The following is a 15,603-nucleotide window of genomic DNA, read 5'->3' as shown; positions in this document are numbered from 1 at the left end:
TCCTGTAATATCCACTGCTTTCATCCTTAAATCGTATTCCATCCAGCGCCATCTTCTGTTTTCATTTACTTCTGAAATAGCTTCCATTTTCAAAGCAAACTTCAGTGGTCTAATATTTACAGTAAAACCCCTAACACTAGTCAATACGGAGACAAGAAACGAATTCGTTACACTATCATTTACTGACTAAAACCTGGCCATTGATTTGATGTCAGTAACAGATTGCCGCGGGGATAGTTTAGGATGATGTTTTCTTTACCAAAATAAATAATTAACTTAGAAGCTAAATAATCTATATTCGCCTACTGATAAGACACTAATCCAACGATGGACTTTGCGGTTTGACCATCTACAAACATAAACGTGAGTATTTCGTCTGCAAACATGAAATGGACTAAGTTCTTGATTAGGAGATTAGCGTCAGAATTTGGATAGTTTGAAAAACCTTCACAATGTTAATTTTTTAATTCGTGATGTTTTTATAAGTGCCTTGCCAATGGACACCAGTGAGTTGACGAAAATCCTTCCGTAATGTTGTTGACATGGAATAAAAATGTGCTTTTTTAGATTTAGGACCGTAAAAATAATAAAAGATAAAATTTTATTAAAAACTTAAGCCTAAAATTAATTCAGAAATTTAATATTTTTAGAATCAATGCTATACAAGTTGCAGATCCAGAGAACTTGAAAATAATTTGTTGAGTTTAAGGCTACATTTCTAATGATTTTCATCAAGCCTAAGTTATAACCTGATGTTTCACTTTCGTAAGACAAACATTAATTGGCTGTACAGGAACTCCGTGATCGATTTCTGACAGCCCCTATTTATAATTTTTTTTGTTTACAAAACTTTGCATATCAAGTTTTTAAATAACAATGCAAATTTAAACAACATGACCTTTTGAGACTTTTCTCGCTGGTGTCCATTAATATAATATAGCGTACTATATTATATTAGTATATATACTATCCACGAGATCATTTCTGATTCCTCGATTGACTTAATTAAGCACAAATTAAAATGTGTATACAACGAATTATACTGTTAGGCCAGTTATTCCACTTTTTAATATATTTTATTCGGCTCTATTAATAATGTGAAATATTAAAATACAACACATGTGTTTATACATCTACGACATTAACACCCCCCCCCCCCGTCAATTACCCCCTCCCCCTTAATCGAATCCCAAATTCCATCCCTGTAATTAAAGCCAGTACTGGTGTACATCATCCTAGATTGTTGGAGCTCATCTTTATAGTTTAGCCACCTAGAATGTCTGACTCCATTAGTCTGTATTGTTGTATTCATGTATATAGTTTAGCCTCCTAGAATAACGCTATTAGTATGCATAGTTGTATTCTTCTTTATAGTTTATCTTCCTAGAATGACCCCACTATTTTGTATAGTGGCTCTTCTTGCGGCCAGTGACATGGCAGTAGCGTACATGACGAGCTATGACCAGCCGTTTGACTTCCTGTGTCCGAAAGGTCAAGTCCTCAGCTACCTGGCCAGTCAACACAGCAACTATTACAACGACAGAGTTTGGGATTTTGCCTGTGGTAGTGTTCCCACTTCGATGTTGAACTGCTCTAAAAGTGGTGAGTTACAGACCATTTTAGCTGCGAAATTTTTAGAGCATCATTTATTGGTATGCGTTTTTAGCCTCAAAATAACATCAATTTACCTGCCTTTTTTACTTTCTCGTATAGGCCTACAACGTATAGAATTAAAAATTACTTTTGTAATGTTGTCTGTCTGTCTGTCTGTCTGTCTGTCTGTCTGTCTGTCTGTCTGTCTGTCTGTCTGTCTGTCTGTCTGTCTGTCTGTCTGTCTGTCTGTCTGTCTGTCTGTCTGTCTGTCTGTCTGTCTGTCTGTCTGTCTGTCTGTCTGTCTGTCTGTCTGTCTGTCTGTCTGTCTGTCTGTCTGTCTGTCTGTCTGTCTGTCTGTCTGTCTGTCTGTCTGTCTGTCTGTCTGTCTGTCTGTCTGTCTGTCTGTCTGTCTGTCTGTCTGTCTGTCTGTCTGTCTGTCTGTCTGTCTGTCTGTCTGTCTGTCTGTCTGTCTGTCTGTCTGTCTGTCTGTCTGTCTGTCTGTCTGTCTGTCTGTCTGTCTGTCTGTCTGTCTGTCTGTCTGTCTGTCTGTCTGTCTGTCTGTCTGTCTGTCTGTCTGTCTGTCTGTCTGTCTGTCTGTCTGTCTGTCTGTCTGTCTGTCTGTCTGTCTGTCTGTCTGTCTGTCTGTCTGTCTGTCTGTCTGTCTGTCTGTCTGTCTGTCTGTCTGTCTGTCTGTCTGTCTGTCTGTCTGTCTGTCTGTCTGTCTGTCTGTCTGTCTGTCTGTCTGTCTGTCTGTCTGTCTGTCTGTCTGTCTGTCTGTCTGTCTGTCTGTCTGTCTGTCTGTCTGTCTGTCTGTCTGTCTGTCTGTCTGTCTGTCTGTCTGTCTGTCTGTCTGTCTGTCTGTCTCTCTGTCTCTCTGTCTCTCTGTCTCTCTGTCTCTCTGTCTCTCTGTCTCTCTGTCTCTCTGTCTCTCTGTCTCTCTGTCTCTCTGTCTCTCTGTCTCTCTGTCTCTCTGTCTCTCTGTCTCTCTGTCTCTCTGTCTCTCTGTCTCTCTGTCTGTCTGTCTCTCTGTCTCTCCGTCTGTCTGTCTCTCCGTCTGTCTGTCTGTCTGTCTGTCTGTCTGTCTGTCTGTTCGTGAGTATCTTTACAGTCTTGTTGAAGAAATTCCATGAATGAGTATTATATCAAATGTGAATCCAAGTTTAAGTGATTTCCGGTTTCTCAAAACCCAATTAATCGTTAAAGTTGGGTCGACGGAATATTTAATATAAATAGGCCCTATTATATTTTATGCGAAATTTTCTATCAATTTTTTAACGACTACTGATATAAAAAAGTAGAACTTTATTTCCGTGGGAACACAATAGCCTCTAAAATACCTATTACAGGTGTATTTAAATTAGATAAACGAAATTTCACAAATGAGCATAAAATTGTTGTACTATTTCCGGTAACCGGAACAAGATAGCTTGAGAACTCTTTGAGTCAGGTAAATGAAATTTAAAATTAAGTATAAGATCTTGTATTTGGATCGCTCTCAATTTTTTGTTGACCACCGACATCTGGTGGTGGCAATTCTATATTTCTGCATTCTAAAATACCGATGACTTGACCGCCGTTTTAGTTTATTGGACAAAACTTCATACAAGTGTTTATGATTTTATTCACTTGTTGCTGTAAAAATTTTAGTGATTTCCGGTGACCGGAAGTAGTTCTTTAGACTAATTCTGGTTGAGGAGAGATCACTCCCGCTTTGTGGTACTTGTTTTTTTATATTTCTCCCTCAATAAAAACCGTGGTATCCCCAGGTTATGTGAACGAGATGGATCAGATTTTGGCCTTTATGTGTCCAGCATATGCCGTAGTGACAGGCTTAGAGAGCTACCATGAAAATTTTTACGAAGATCGCAGGTTCAAGTTCCAATGCTGTGAACTGGACATGGTTGAACTCAATGAGTGCTACATGACCGACTTCACTAACAAATACGACGAAACTTTCGCATACACGGTTCCGGCTGGTTACGTCGTGGCGTCTTCAGCGCTCACAAGGACGGCGTTGAAGACCGGATGTGGAAACTGTACATCTGTAAGATCTAGACTTTGTCAAGTAGAGTTGAGAAGACTCACTTATCAGTGGCTAATGGACATAAATCTAACATAATAAACACGTCCATTCAAATAAATGTATTTCGTGTTTAGTTTGCAACATACGACTGTGTATTTCTTTATCAATCACTAGCTAATGTTCACTTTAAACCAACAACAACAAATTTTAATACTGCGACTCATCTGCACATCTTACTGTGGTCCCTATTTACCTTACACCTTGTTAATTCAACAAAATAATCTAATAGTTCACCAAGTTATTTCATGTAACCGCTCGAAACTCGACATTCTGTGTACTTCATTTAATCATCTACATGATTGCATGGAAAATATCAATCATTAACTTTAAAAAACACTGGAAACATCAGTTACATCAAACAGTGGAAAACATCAGTAAAACAGAAACATACGAAACATCAAACACTAAAAACATCAGAAACATCAAATAATGGAAACATCAGAAACATGCCCTTTCCAACCCAATATTCGTAGGATATGCCCTTTCCAACTCAATATACGTAGGATATTCCCTTTTCCAACCCAATATACGTAGGATATACCCTTTCAAACCCAATATACGTAGGATATGCCCTTTCAAACCCAATATACGTAGGATATGCCCTTTCAAACCCAATATACGTAGGATATGCCCTTTCAAACCCAACATGCTTGGGGTATTTCCTCTGGAGCCCATTCTTTTATTCTCTCGTGCTCTATTGAACCGAAGCATTTTTTACGCCGTCTCGAAATAAATGTCAAGTTTTTATAGACGTGAACTGCTCTATTACATGAAACAGAAACACCAGTTTGTGCGCCTCTGAAATTTTAGAACCACCAGTGGCGTCGCTAGGTCGGGTGTCACAAGGTCTGGCACTTTGTGGTGTCACCCCCCCCCCCAGAAACAACACCCCCACCCTATTGTAATATTTATCGATTTGTACTTAAAAGTCTATCTAACTTTAATTGATCTCTAATGGATCTGGCACTAAGACATACTTTTCTGTACATTTTGCAATTTTTTGCCTTAGTGTTACCCCCCCCCCCCTTTAAATGGTGTCACCCGGTGCAGTCCGCATCCACCGCCCCGCCCTTGCTACGCCTCTGAGACCCACCGCTGATATTAATATCAATGAAATATATAGACAGCCTAAAACAAATTTAAAAAATATACGTTGTTTTATATTTTATCAATCCATTTTCCTAGTCATAAAGTTTATTATGAAAATTGTCCCACATGACTACAACTACAATAACAATGATTAAGCAACAAGCTCAAAAGTTTAAGCTACGCTTGGAGAAATCCGCGATCTAAAAATAGAATAACTTGTCAGGAATTACCTCCTTACAACAACTGCAAGCTAAATTGGCATCACATTCATGACGTCCTATTTCAGTGTGTGCATGTTAAATCTAATTAATTGCTTTGTTGGGTGGGATTAATTTTAGAACAAAAATAACTCATAATCTAATTTTGGTATAAGTTTATTGTAACGTAAGCAAATGTTATTTTAATATTTTAAATTAATATTTCTTAGATCTAAGAAAAGTGCTAACAGATCCAGTTTTCGTGAACAACTCTGGAAATGAAAATGCTGGCGTCCTTTTTTAACAATTAATATATTGTTTAATATTTATATATATATATATATATATATGTTTAATATGTTTAATATGTTTAATATGTTTATATATATATATATATATATATATATATATATATATATATATATTATACATATATATATATATATATATATATATATATATATATATATATATATATATATATATATATATATATATATATATATATATATATATATATATATATATATATATATATATATATATATATATATATATATATATATATATATATATATATATATATATATATATATATATATATATATATATATATATATATATATATATATATATATATATATATATATATATATATATATATATAAACTAGCTGTATGTCATTGCTTCGCTATGGTGTAAAATAAATTGAAAGTATTACTCTGAAGAAATAAAAAAACACACAATGTTGGCCGACAAACAAAACAATTTGTCACTCTAAACAACAAACAAACAAAATATACACACAATACAACCAAAAACAATCAATGCAACATAATCTGTTTTGTAATCCTTGTGAAAAAAAACAGTTTCACATAATCATTTTTAGAATATTAACTTAAGACAAACGAACGAGGGGAAATAATCACTAAATTTAATTGTAAATGTCAAAACAGATCAATAACTACTTTAGTATATAATATAATAGCTTACACTATTCGATTTTACCAAAATATGTTGTCTACAATCAGAAATAAATATATTGTTACCATAAATGCTAAAATATAAATATATTGTTACCATAAATGCTAAAATATTACAGCATAATGAAAGTTTTTTTTTAAAATCAGAGTTGGTATAAAATAAAACTTTTCTATCAATAAATTATTGGTCTTGCAGTTCCGATCATTCATTTTTATAATAAGCTACTGTTTATTTTTTGGGTTCTTTAAAGTTCAATTTTTAACATAATGATTTGGTATGGGTTCGATCACACACTTCTCTACTGGTAATTGCAAAAAAAACAATATTTACACAGTTTTACCTGTTTCAAAAGCTTTCTGGCGGCATGGTACTTTGGTACCTCATTACGCGTTTTCCCAAATGTTCTTAACAGATCAGTTCGGGAAGGGTTGGAGTGGGGTTCAACTTCATTCACCACTGTCCAGCGACTTTAGGTGAGGAGGGGGAGGGGGTGGAGAAATAACCAACTCAGAGTGAACATAGCGTCATTTTTTAGATTACTGTTCTAAACATACATACACAATTATACATATAAACTGATTCAGAAAAAGATTTAAATAAGTAACAGTGGTATTATTGGTATTATGACAGTAATAAAATTACATAGGGGTCCATGGGGGGGGGGTTGTAACCCCCCCCCCTCTGCCTACGCCACTGGTTTAATAACATTAATTTATTTCAATGTCCATTCTTTGGTTAGGAGGGTGCAAAAAAATACAATTATGAATTATCTCGGGTTTTTTTTTCAATTCTAATTTATAAGTTTAAGAAGATATGAAGAAGGCAAAATTTTCATGGACAGAATATTTAAGTTTGCTTCAACTTTATATTTTACAAATGCAATGTTATTTACTTATTCACCTTCCGAGATTTTACAGTTATTTTAATACCTAATTAAGCTAAATTAGACTTTAAAAAACCGAGTGCAGATTTAGCACACATATGAAGTCGTGATTTCTACAAATAAACTTTGAGTTGACATGTTATGACGCACAACAAAAAAAATGTATAAGGGGAATAACCCTAGATTTCGACACAATCAAAACTATAAAAGCGGTGTTGGGCCCTTGAGAGCTCTACAGTTTCTATCAACACAAAGTGACGATCTAGTCCATACAGACCTTTTGACGGAAATGTCCAGCCAGTTTAAAGTCTTCTGCGTCTTGATCTTGGCGACTGCTGCTAGGGCAGCTTATGTAAACATGTTGGGTCAGCCGTTTGATTTCAAATGTCCGGCTGGTCAAGCCATCAGCGCCATCTCCAGTGTGTACGACAATCTGATGGAGGACAGGCAGTGGTCAGTGACCTGTAGAGCTGCCAACCTGACCAACAGCTGCACGCACAGTGGTGAGTTCAAACATCTGATATATTTATAGATTCGACCAGCACATTAGTGAGTTCAAACCTCTGATCTATGTATAGATCGGGTAATGTGCCATAGACATTTTAAACGCTGGCCATATCTCGTAGCTACATAAGATGCCTATAGCTCTACCATCGAAACATACCTTTAGCAAATCCCCTTTGTGCATGAACCTTTTCTCTTTCAGATAGTTAGGCTAGTCTGTATCTTCATTTTGTTGACAGTAACAACGCTTTACATTAACAATGTTGAGCTATAAAATGTTTTACTGTAATAATCATTTTCGGTAACAAAGTTGTACCTTCACATTGCTTTACAGTAAAAATGTTTTACTGTAACAATGTTATGCTGTAATATGGTTTCTAGTAACAATATCGTACAGTAACTTTGTTGTACAAAAACAATCTTGTACAGTAACTATGTTGTCCGTAAACAACATTGTGCATGGACAAGTTTTCCAGTAAATCTTTTGTTGGTTAAGAACATTTTTTAAATTAACAATGTTTTATAGTAGCAATATCGTACCTCCACAATGTTTAACAGAACTGTATAACAACACTAATTAATTATAGCAATTAAAGCATCACAGTTACAAACGAATGTAGTCAACACATAACTAATTAATATACACAGCAAACTTTCAATTACTGAACTATGGTTTAAATTTCTTAATTACTAAAAGTAATTCTTGCAATTCTTTAACAGTAAATAGAAAAGTTAGATCAAGTGTATGTTGTATGTTTACAACTGCCTTTAGCAAGGTATGATAGTTGATACATGACAACACAAACTTGGTTTAAATATGCGGAAACAACAAATGCTAAAATAGAAAATGGCAACGAATAAGAACATTGTAAATTATAAAAACGTATCAACATATACAGCCATGAGACAAAGTACAAACAATGCCATAATCAACATTACGGTACCCGTTATCTTCTTTACCACCAAACATTTGATTGCTTGTGTCAAAGCCCTTGTCATTATTCCACCTAGTCCATTATTTTGTTTGATTATAACAAAAAATTTGTTTTTATCCATTATTGTCCTTTTTTTTTTGTTAGATTAAGACAGCGATTGTGTTTTTAAATCCATTATCACCCTATATCTTGTAAGAATATGACAACGATTGTGTTTTAAATCCATTATCGCCCTTTATTTGCTAGGCTACGTTAACGGCTTTGGGTCTCCTCTGTCCTACACTTGCCCTGGGAAAAAAGTTCTAACCGGAATTCAGAGTTACCATGACAACCAAGTTGAGGACCGCAGGTTCAACTTCCAGTGCTGCGCCGTGAGCAAGAGGACACCACGTGACTGTCATACAACCAGTGACGTCAACACGATGGGGGGCCCACTGACCCTAGAAGTCCCGGCCAACAGCGTTATCAAGGGAGCTTACAGCGTCCATGACGTCACATTTGAGGACAGAACCTGGAAGTTCCAGGTCTGCAGAATGTAAACATGCTTTTGGTTCCTTAGATATTGGAAGAACTAAAGCTGTCTAAATCCTTAGATATTGGAAGAACTAAAGCTGTCTAAATCCTTAGATATTGGAAGAACTAAAGCTGTCTAAATCATTAGATATTGGAAGAACTAAAGCTGTCTAAATCCTTAGATATTGGAAGAACTAAAGCTGTCTAAATCCTTAGATATTGGAACAACTAAAGCTGTCTAAATCCTTAGATATTGGAAGAACTAAAGCTGTTTATAAACTTGTCTGAGTTTAACAATAAAAATAAAACGTTGCTCAAAGCTGAATTTTATAATGATCTTTTATTTTATGTTGTTTTATTTTATAAAAGAATCACAAACAGCGTTCATTTTCGTGCAACCGCGAAACATCCGTTTGAAAACAGCGGGAGGTTTTATATAGTGATGTTAGGGTCGTCCAAAAAAGAATAAGATACACTTTCTCCACCCAAACCAATTCACCACCAATCCCCCCCCCCCTCACTTCTCTCCTACCCCCGCTTCCCTTTTACATCCCAACCCCCAACCTATTCCATACTTCCCTCCTACCCCGCTTCCTCTCACTACCTCCTGCCCCTCCCAACTCACATTTCTCCTCCACCTCTACCCCCCCCCCCCAGTGGCGTAGCTACGGGAGGCCGGATGGGGCGGCCGCCCCGGGCGCCGACCCTAAGAGGGCGCTAAAAGGGGTAGAAAAGTTAACATAAAAAACTCATTTTAAGCTAAAGTATTGAATTAACCACAGTCATAGTCACGAAAATAAACGACTACAAGGCTTTACACATTGATTTCTTACCTTGTGGCACCGAAATAGAAAATGTTACGGGATAGTAATTGGTAAGAAGCGCTACAAATCTTTCCAACTGTGGGATGGGGGTGGGTCACTTTTTCAAAGACAGAAATAACTATATATAGAAATAGGAGGGAGGGAAAATTGATAGTCCAAATTGAATAGATCGCTACGCCTGAGACCCCCCCCCCCAACCCCCTCCACCTCCCACCCTCTTGCCCCCCCCCCCCACATAATATTCCCTCAATTAAAACCTTTTTCCCCTCCCCTTCCTTCCCCCGCTTCTCCTCCCTCTCCCGTACCATCGCTTTAACTTCCCCTCCCCTCCATCTTTCCCCTGAACACCTATTCTTAGCCCTCCCCTCACCCCTTTCCTTTCCCCTCGAAACCCCTTTCAACGCCCCTTTCCCCACAACTCCTTTCCCCTCACCACCCCCAACCCCTTTCCCCTCCCCTCACCACCCCCAACCCCTTTCCCCTCCCCTCACCACCCCCAACCCCTCCCCTCACCACCCCCAACCCCTTTCCCCTCCCCTCACCACCCCCTTTCCCCTCCCCTCCCCTCCCCCCCCCCAACCCCTCCCCTCACCACCCCCCAACCCCTTTCCCCTCCCCTCCCCACCCCCCCAACCCCTTTCCCCTCCCCTCACCACCCCCCAACCCCTTTCCCCTCCCCTCACCACCCCCCAACCCCTTTCCCCTCCCCTCACCACCCCCCAACCCCTTTCCCCTCCCCTCACCACCCCCCAACCCCTTTCCCCTCCCCTCACCACCCCCCAACCCCTTTCCCCTCCCCTCACCACCCCCCCCACCCCTTTCCCCTCCCCTCACCACCCCCCCACCCCTTTCCCCTCCCCTCACCACCCCCCAACCCCTTTCCCCTCCCTTCACCACCCCCAAACCCCTTTCCCCTTCCCTCACCCCAACCCCTTTCAACAATACTGTACAACAATACAACAACAACAATACAACAATACAACAACAATACAACAACAATACAACAACAATACAACAACAATACAACAACAATACAACAATACAACAACAATACAACAATACAACAACAATACAACAATACAACAATACAACAATACAACAATACAACAACACAACAATACAACAACCATACAACAACAATACAACAATACTGCAACAATACAACAACAATACAACAATACAACAACAATACAATATAACAATTGTGAGAGCAAATGTGAAATAGTTTCGTGACTTTTCATAACTTTCCAAGTGAAGTTTTCATATGTAATATGCTGGTAACATATGGTGGGCTTGTAACATCACAAGGTGGGCTGGAAACATTACAAGGTGGGCTGGTACATCTACATGATGGGCTGGTAACATCACAAGGTGGACTGGTAAAATCACAATGGTGGGCTGTAACATCACAAAGGTGGGCTGGAAACATTACAAGGTGGGCTGGTAACATCACAAGGTGGGGCTGGTAACATCACAAGGTGGGGCTGGTAACATTACAAGGTGGGCTGGTAACATTACAAGTGCTGGTAACATTACAAGGTGGGCTGGTAACATCACATGATGGGCTGGTAACATCACAAGGTGGACTGGTAACATCACAAGGTGGGCTGGTAACATCACATGTTGGGCTGGTAACATCACAAGGTGGGCTTGTAACATCACAAGGTGGGCTGGAAACATCACAAGGTGGCCTGGTAACATCACATGGTGGGCTGGTAACATTACATGGTGGGCTGATAACATCACAAGGTGGGCTGATAACATCACAAGGTGGGCTGATAACATCACAAGGTGGGCTGATAACATCACAAGGTGGGCTGGTAACATCACATGGTGGGCTGGTAACATCACATGATGGGCTGGTAACATCACATGGTGGGCTGATAACATCACATGATGGGCTGGTAACATCACATGGTGGGCTGATAACATCACAAGGTGGGCTGATAACATCACAAGGTGGGCTGGTAACATCACATGGTGGGCTGGTAACATCACATGATGGGCTGGTAACATCACATGGTGGGCTGATAACATCACAAGGTGGGCTGATAACATCACAAGGTGGGCTGATAACATCACAAGGTGGGCTGGTAACATCACATGCTGGGCTGGTAACATCACATGCTGGGCTGGTAACATCATATGGTGGGCTGGTGTCCACAGAAGGTCCTCACATATTTGTAGACCCACATTTATAACAAGCTGCGATGGTATGTCCACACATATGGATTGCTGGTTACTCTTGTAAGAAAATTAAAAATTAGCACCTCAATAAAAAAAAAAAAAATTTCAAATAAAATTGCAATATGTTGGATCGATTCTTTTTCATTGCATGATAAAAGAAAAACTGTAGCTGATAAAAAATCAACAAAAGATGAAGACTCCAAACGAGTCAGTGACTCCTGGTTCTAGTGAGATCATCAGACTGAACATCTTGTGTCAGACTTGAACGGATATGTGGATCTCAAGTATGGAGAGGGGGGGGGGGGGGGTAGAAATGTAAAAAGATTTGAGCCTCATTAAAGTCTTTCAAATGTTTTAAATTGTTTGGCTAAACTTGATTGATAGTATAATGAAGTGAATTTTAATAACACAAACAATTATTTAAAAACTAAGATATAATTCTTGATCAAAGCAGGTTATCTGATGACTGTAGAGGGGAACTAAACTTCATGAAACATCAGACCACTTACTTAATATGACCACCATTGTTTACCTCTGACATCAGATGAAGGGAGGCTGTCATTTGTTGACCTCTGACATCACATGATGGGAGGCTGTCATTTGTTGACATCTGACATCACACAATGGGAGGCTGTCATTTGTTGACCACTGACACAATGGATGGCTGTCATTTGTTGACCACTGACACAATGGATGGCTGTCATTTGTTGACCATTGAAATCACATGATGGATGGCTGTCATTTGTTGACCACTGACACAATGGATGGCTGTCATTTGTTGACCATTGAAATCACATGATGGATGGCTGTCATTTGTTGACATCTGACATCACATGATGGGAGGCTGTCATTTGTTGACCATTGAAATCACATGATGGATGGCTGTCATTTGTTGACATCTGACATCACATGATGGGAGGCTGTCATTAGGCTGTCATTTGTTGACCATTGAAATCACATGATGGATGGCTGTCATTTGTTGACATCTGACATCACATGATGGGAGGCTGTCATTTGTTGACCATTGAAATCACATGATGGATGGCTGTCATTTGTTGACATCTGACATCACATGATGGGAGGCTGTCATTCACATGATAGATGGCTGTCATTTGTTGACATCTGACATCACATGATGGGAGGCTGTCATTTGTTGACCATTAAATCACATGATGGGAGGCTGTCATTTGTTGACACCTAATGACACCTCTTGCTTTACCTATATAGAAATTGTAAAACATGAACATAAAATATCATAAAATTATTACAAAAAAAAAACAATTTTGAAAGTTTTAACCCCCTCTTACCAATTTTATACACTTGAATAGTTTTGAAAACAATTTCAATTTTTTTTTAAAAAACGTATAAATGGATGACACCGTAATCATGCTTTTAATTCTAAACTAATATCTGAAGACAAACGTTTATAAGCAAGGTTTTTATTTCAGATAATTTGCTCAAGGAGGGAAATCTGAAACTACCTGAGAGGAGGGGGTGGGCTATATAGGAATGGTTTAAGTATATATTTTCTGCTTAAATTTAATTTATATTTATTTTGTAATGAATGAGATGTGTGGCAGTAAGTTCCACCCTGGAGAGATGCATGACAGAAACATTATTTACAGTATCATAAAAACAATGTTTTATTAAATAATAGGCCACTATCAGACTCCCTAAGAAAATATGGGCCCCTGTTTTTTGAAGGTTATAAAAGCTATCTCAAGACAAAGGTGAAGCCTTAAGATATAACATTTGGCATTATTTTACCATGATCTATGTATTGCACTCAAATGTGTATGTCATCCATAGCAACAGCAGATACAGATGTATGTCCACTATATCACAGTACAAATCATTTTTTTGTAGTACACCACAGTACGCATATGATACCAGTATATGTTGTAGTACACCACAGTACAGCTACCAGCATTTCTTGTAGTACACCAGAATACACATAGATCTATTTGTTGTACAATATGTCTGTACTCCACAGTACACAGACGCTAACAGCATTTATTGTACAAGATTTCGCTACATCAAAGTACACAAATGCTACAGCATTTAGTATTTACTGTACAGATGTCTGTACACTACACCACAGTACACAAACGATACTAGTATTTGTTGTACAAAGGTCTTTACATCAGTAACATCAGTTTGAGTACACTGAAGCTATAATAACTATTAATAACATTTGGTGTAGAGTACAGTTCTCTCCCATTTAAAATTCAAAGAAGAAGACATCCCCTTGTTAATTCTACCATAATTTAATTTTTACCTTTTTTACATTTAAATGAAAACAACTTGATCAGAAGAAATATACAACAAACGAGTCTGTTTATCTTGTTGTCCGTAAACTTGTCCATAAACTTGATCGTGTAAAGTCGGTATCACCGCTGGTGACGTCCAAGACTGAGGTAGAAATGATGTGAACACCAACTCACTGTTCTATAACGTTGTATGATAAGAGAGTTATCCCCCTTTTGTTTACAAACTTTTTAATACCAAATTGTCTGTTTATAATCTATGCAGTATGTGCCAAATGTAATTAAACTTTGTTTTGTTACGGTTTAAATTATCACATGCATCGTTTGAGGCTTAAATTGCTGCGGCATTGTTTCGTCTTTTCCAGATCAATCTCTGCATGTATAATACTGACCAAAACAACGCCTCTATAAAAAAAAAACGTAGACAAATTTGGCCAATACAACGACTCTGATCATCAAATGCCCCTACCGATATAAAATCACACTAAGAGACACACTTTGTTAACAAGTTTCCGCTGCCCATTTAAAATTGGCGTGAGTGGGGTCTCCCCCCCCCCCCCACCGCACCCCACCCTTCCACGATGGGTGGATAAGCGGTCGTGGGGATTCCCCCCCCCCCCCAACTTCCAAACCCTTCACTAAGGGTGGCAGGGGCCACTATCTTGAGTTTTTCTAATTTACTTGTTTATGGTCTTCATCTACTTGCAACCATCAAAATCAATCTCAAAATTTCTTCTACATTAGGGAATGTTAATTGGACACTCGTGAAATATTATCTTATACCAGCTACAGACCTACAGATCCTTCTGTGCAGAGTTTGTTCCAGGCATCTCTTCGGGGGGGGGGGGGGGGGGGGGGGGGGGGGGGGGGGGGGGGGCTCCCCCCGAAAATATCAAGTCCCCCCCCCCCCCCCGAGAAAAAAGTCTGGAAGAAACACTACTTATGTGTCAGGCTATCATGTTATAGTGAACCAGGCTTGACTGTGTCAGACATTCATGAATATGCTTGACTTCTACAAGATTCATGTCCACATTTTCAGAATATTTTTAGCATAAAGCAGCTCTTTAACTTCTAATTTTGTTCAGAATGAAAACCTTTTTGCAGCATTATTGTATAACAGTGGCGTAGCGAGGTAAGGCGTCACCCGGTGCGGCACTTAAAGGTGTCACCCCCAGAGGCGTAGCGACCCTTCCCGGCGCCCGGTGACAAACTTTCAATTTGCAATTTGCAACCCCCCCCCCCCTCAAAATTTCAATTTGCACCCCCCCCCCCCCCACCCTTTCTCGGGATTTGTCAAATTTGCTCTTAAAAGACTTTTTAACACTCGAATTAATCACTCAATTAAGTGGAATTATCATTTTTCTCTGCCTTGGTGTCACCCCCCCCCCCCCCCCCTAAATGGGGTGTCACCCGGTGCAGTCCGCACCCCCAGTCCCCCCCCCCCCCCTCGCTAAGCTACTGTTGTATAATGAAGGCTTCGTGCTAAATTTGATCCTTAACTTGTTTCGGCTTAAGGCTCTCCAAAGCATCATCTTCATCTAATA

General features: G+C 38.9%; 3 protein-coding genes across 5 annotated transcripts; 2 read left to right on the top strand and 1 right to left on the bottom strand.

Moving 5' to 3' along the window:
• Window positions 1-220: 220 nt before the first annotated feature.
• On the top strand, window positions 221-5,297 carry LOC131952866 (dermatopontin). 3 transcript variants are annotated; one of them, XM_059315764.1, is made up of 4 exons: window positions 239-363; window positions 1,388-1,602; window positions 3,360-3,637; window positions 5,193-5,297. In XM_059315764.1, the coding sequence occupies exons 2-4, from the start codon at window positions 1,389-1,391 to the stop codon at window positions 5,196-5,198; spliced, it is 498 nt and encodes a 165-aa protein (XP_059171747.1). In that variant the 5' UTR covers window positions 239-363; window position 1,388; the 3' UTR covers window positions 5,199-5,297. The 3 variants fall into 3 exon arrangements, with proteins under 3 accessions (XP_059171746.1, XP_059171747.1, XP_059171745.1); XM_059315763.1 differs by lacking the exon at window positions 5,193-5,297 and having other exon boundaries at window positions 221-363; window positions 1,375-1,602; window positions 3,360-3,738; XM_059315762.1 differs by lacking the exon at window positions 5,193-5,297 and having other exon boundaries at window positions 3,360-3,738.
• A 1,745-nt stretch (window positions 5,298-7,042) lies between these two features.
• On the top strand, window positions 7,043-9,102 carry LOC131952867 (dermatopontin-like). The gene is made up of 2 exons (XM_059315765.1): window positions 7,043-7,332; window positions 8,515-9,102. The coding sequence occupies exons 1-2, from the start codon at window positions 7,119-7,121 to the stop codon at window positions 8,805-8,807; spliced, it is 507 nt and encodes a 168-aa protein (XP_059171748.1). The 5' UTR covers window positions 7,043-7,118; the 3' UTR covers window positions 8,808-9,102.
• Window positions 9,103-11,076: 1,974 nt separating this feature from the next.
• Window positions 11,077-12,402, bottom strand: LOC131952852 (uncharacterized). The gene is made up of 2 exons (XM_059315744.1): window positions 12,302-12,402; window positions 11,077-11,758 (listed from the first exon to the last, which is right to left on the bottom strand). Exons 1-2 carry the CDS (start codon window positions 12,400-12,402, stop codon window positions 11,077-11,079), a joined length of 783 nt encoding a protein of 260 aa, XP_059171727.1.
• Window positions 12,403-15,603: the final 3,201 nt, after the last annotated feature.

The sequence above is a fragment of the Physella acuta genome, unplaced genomic scaffold (genome assembly GCF_028476545.2).
Source record: "Physella acuta isolate Inbredline_101_S28 unplaced genomic scaffold, ASM2847654v3 ptg000891l, whole genome shotgun sequence".
Lineage (NCBI taxonomy): Eukaryota > Metazoa > Mollusca > Gastropoda > Physidae > Physella > Physella acuta.
This window is presented reverse-complemented; position numbering and strand designations above follow the sequence as displayed.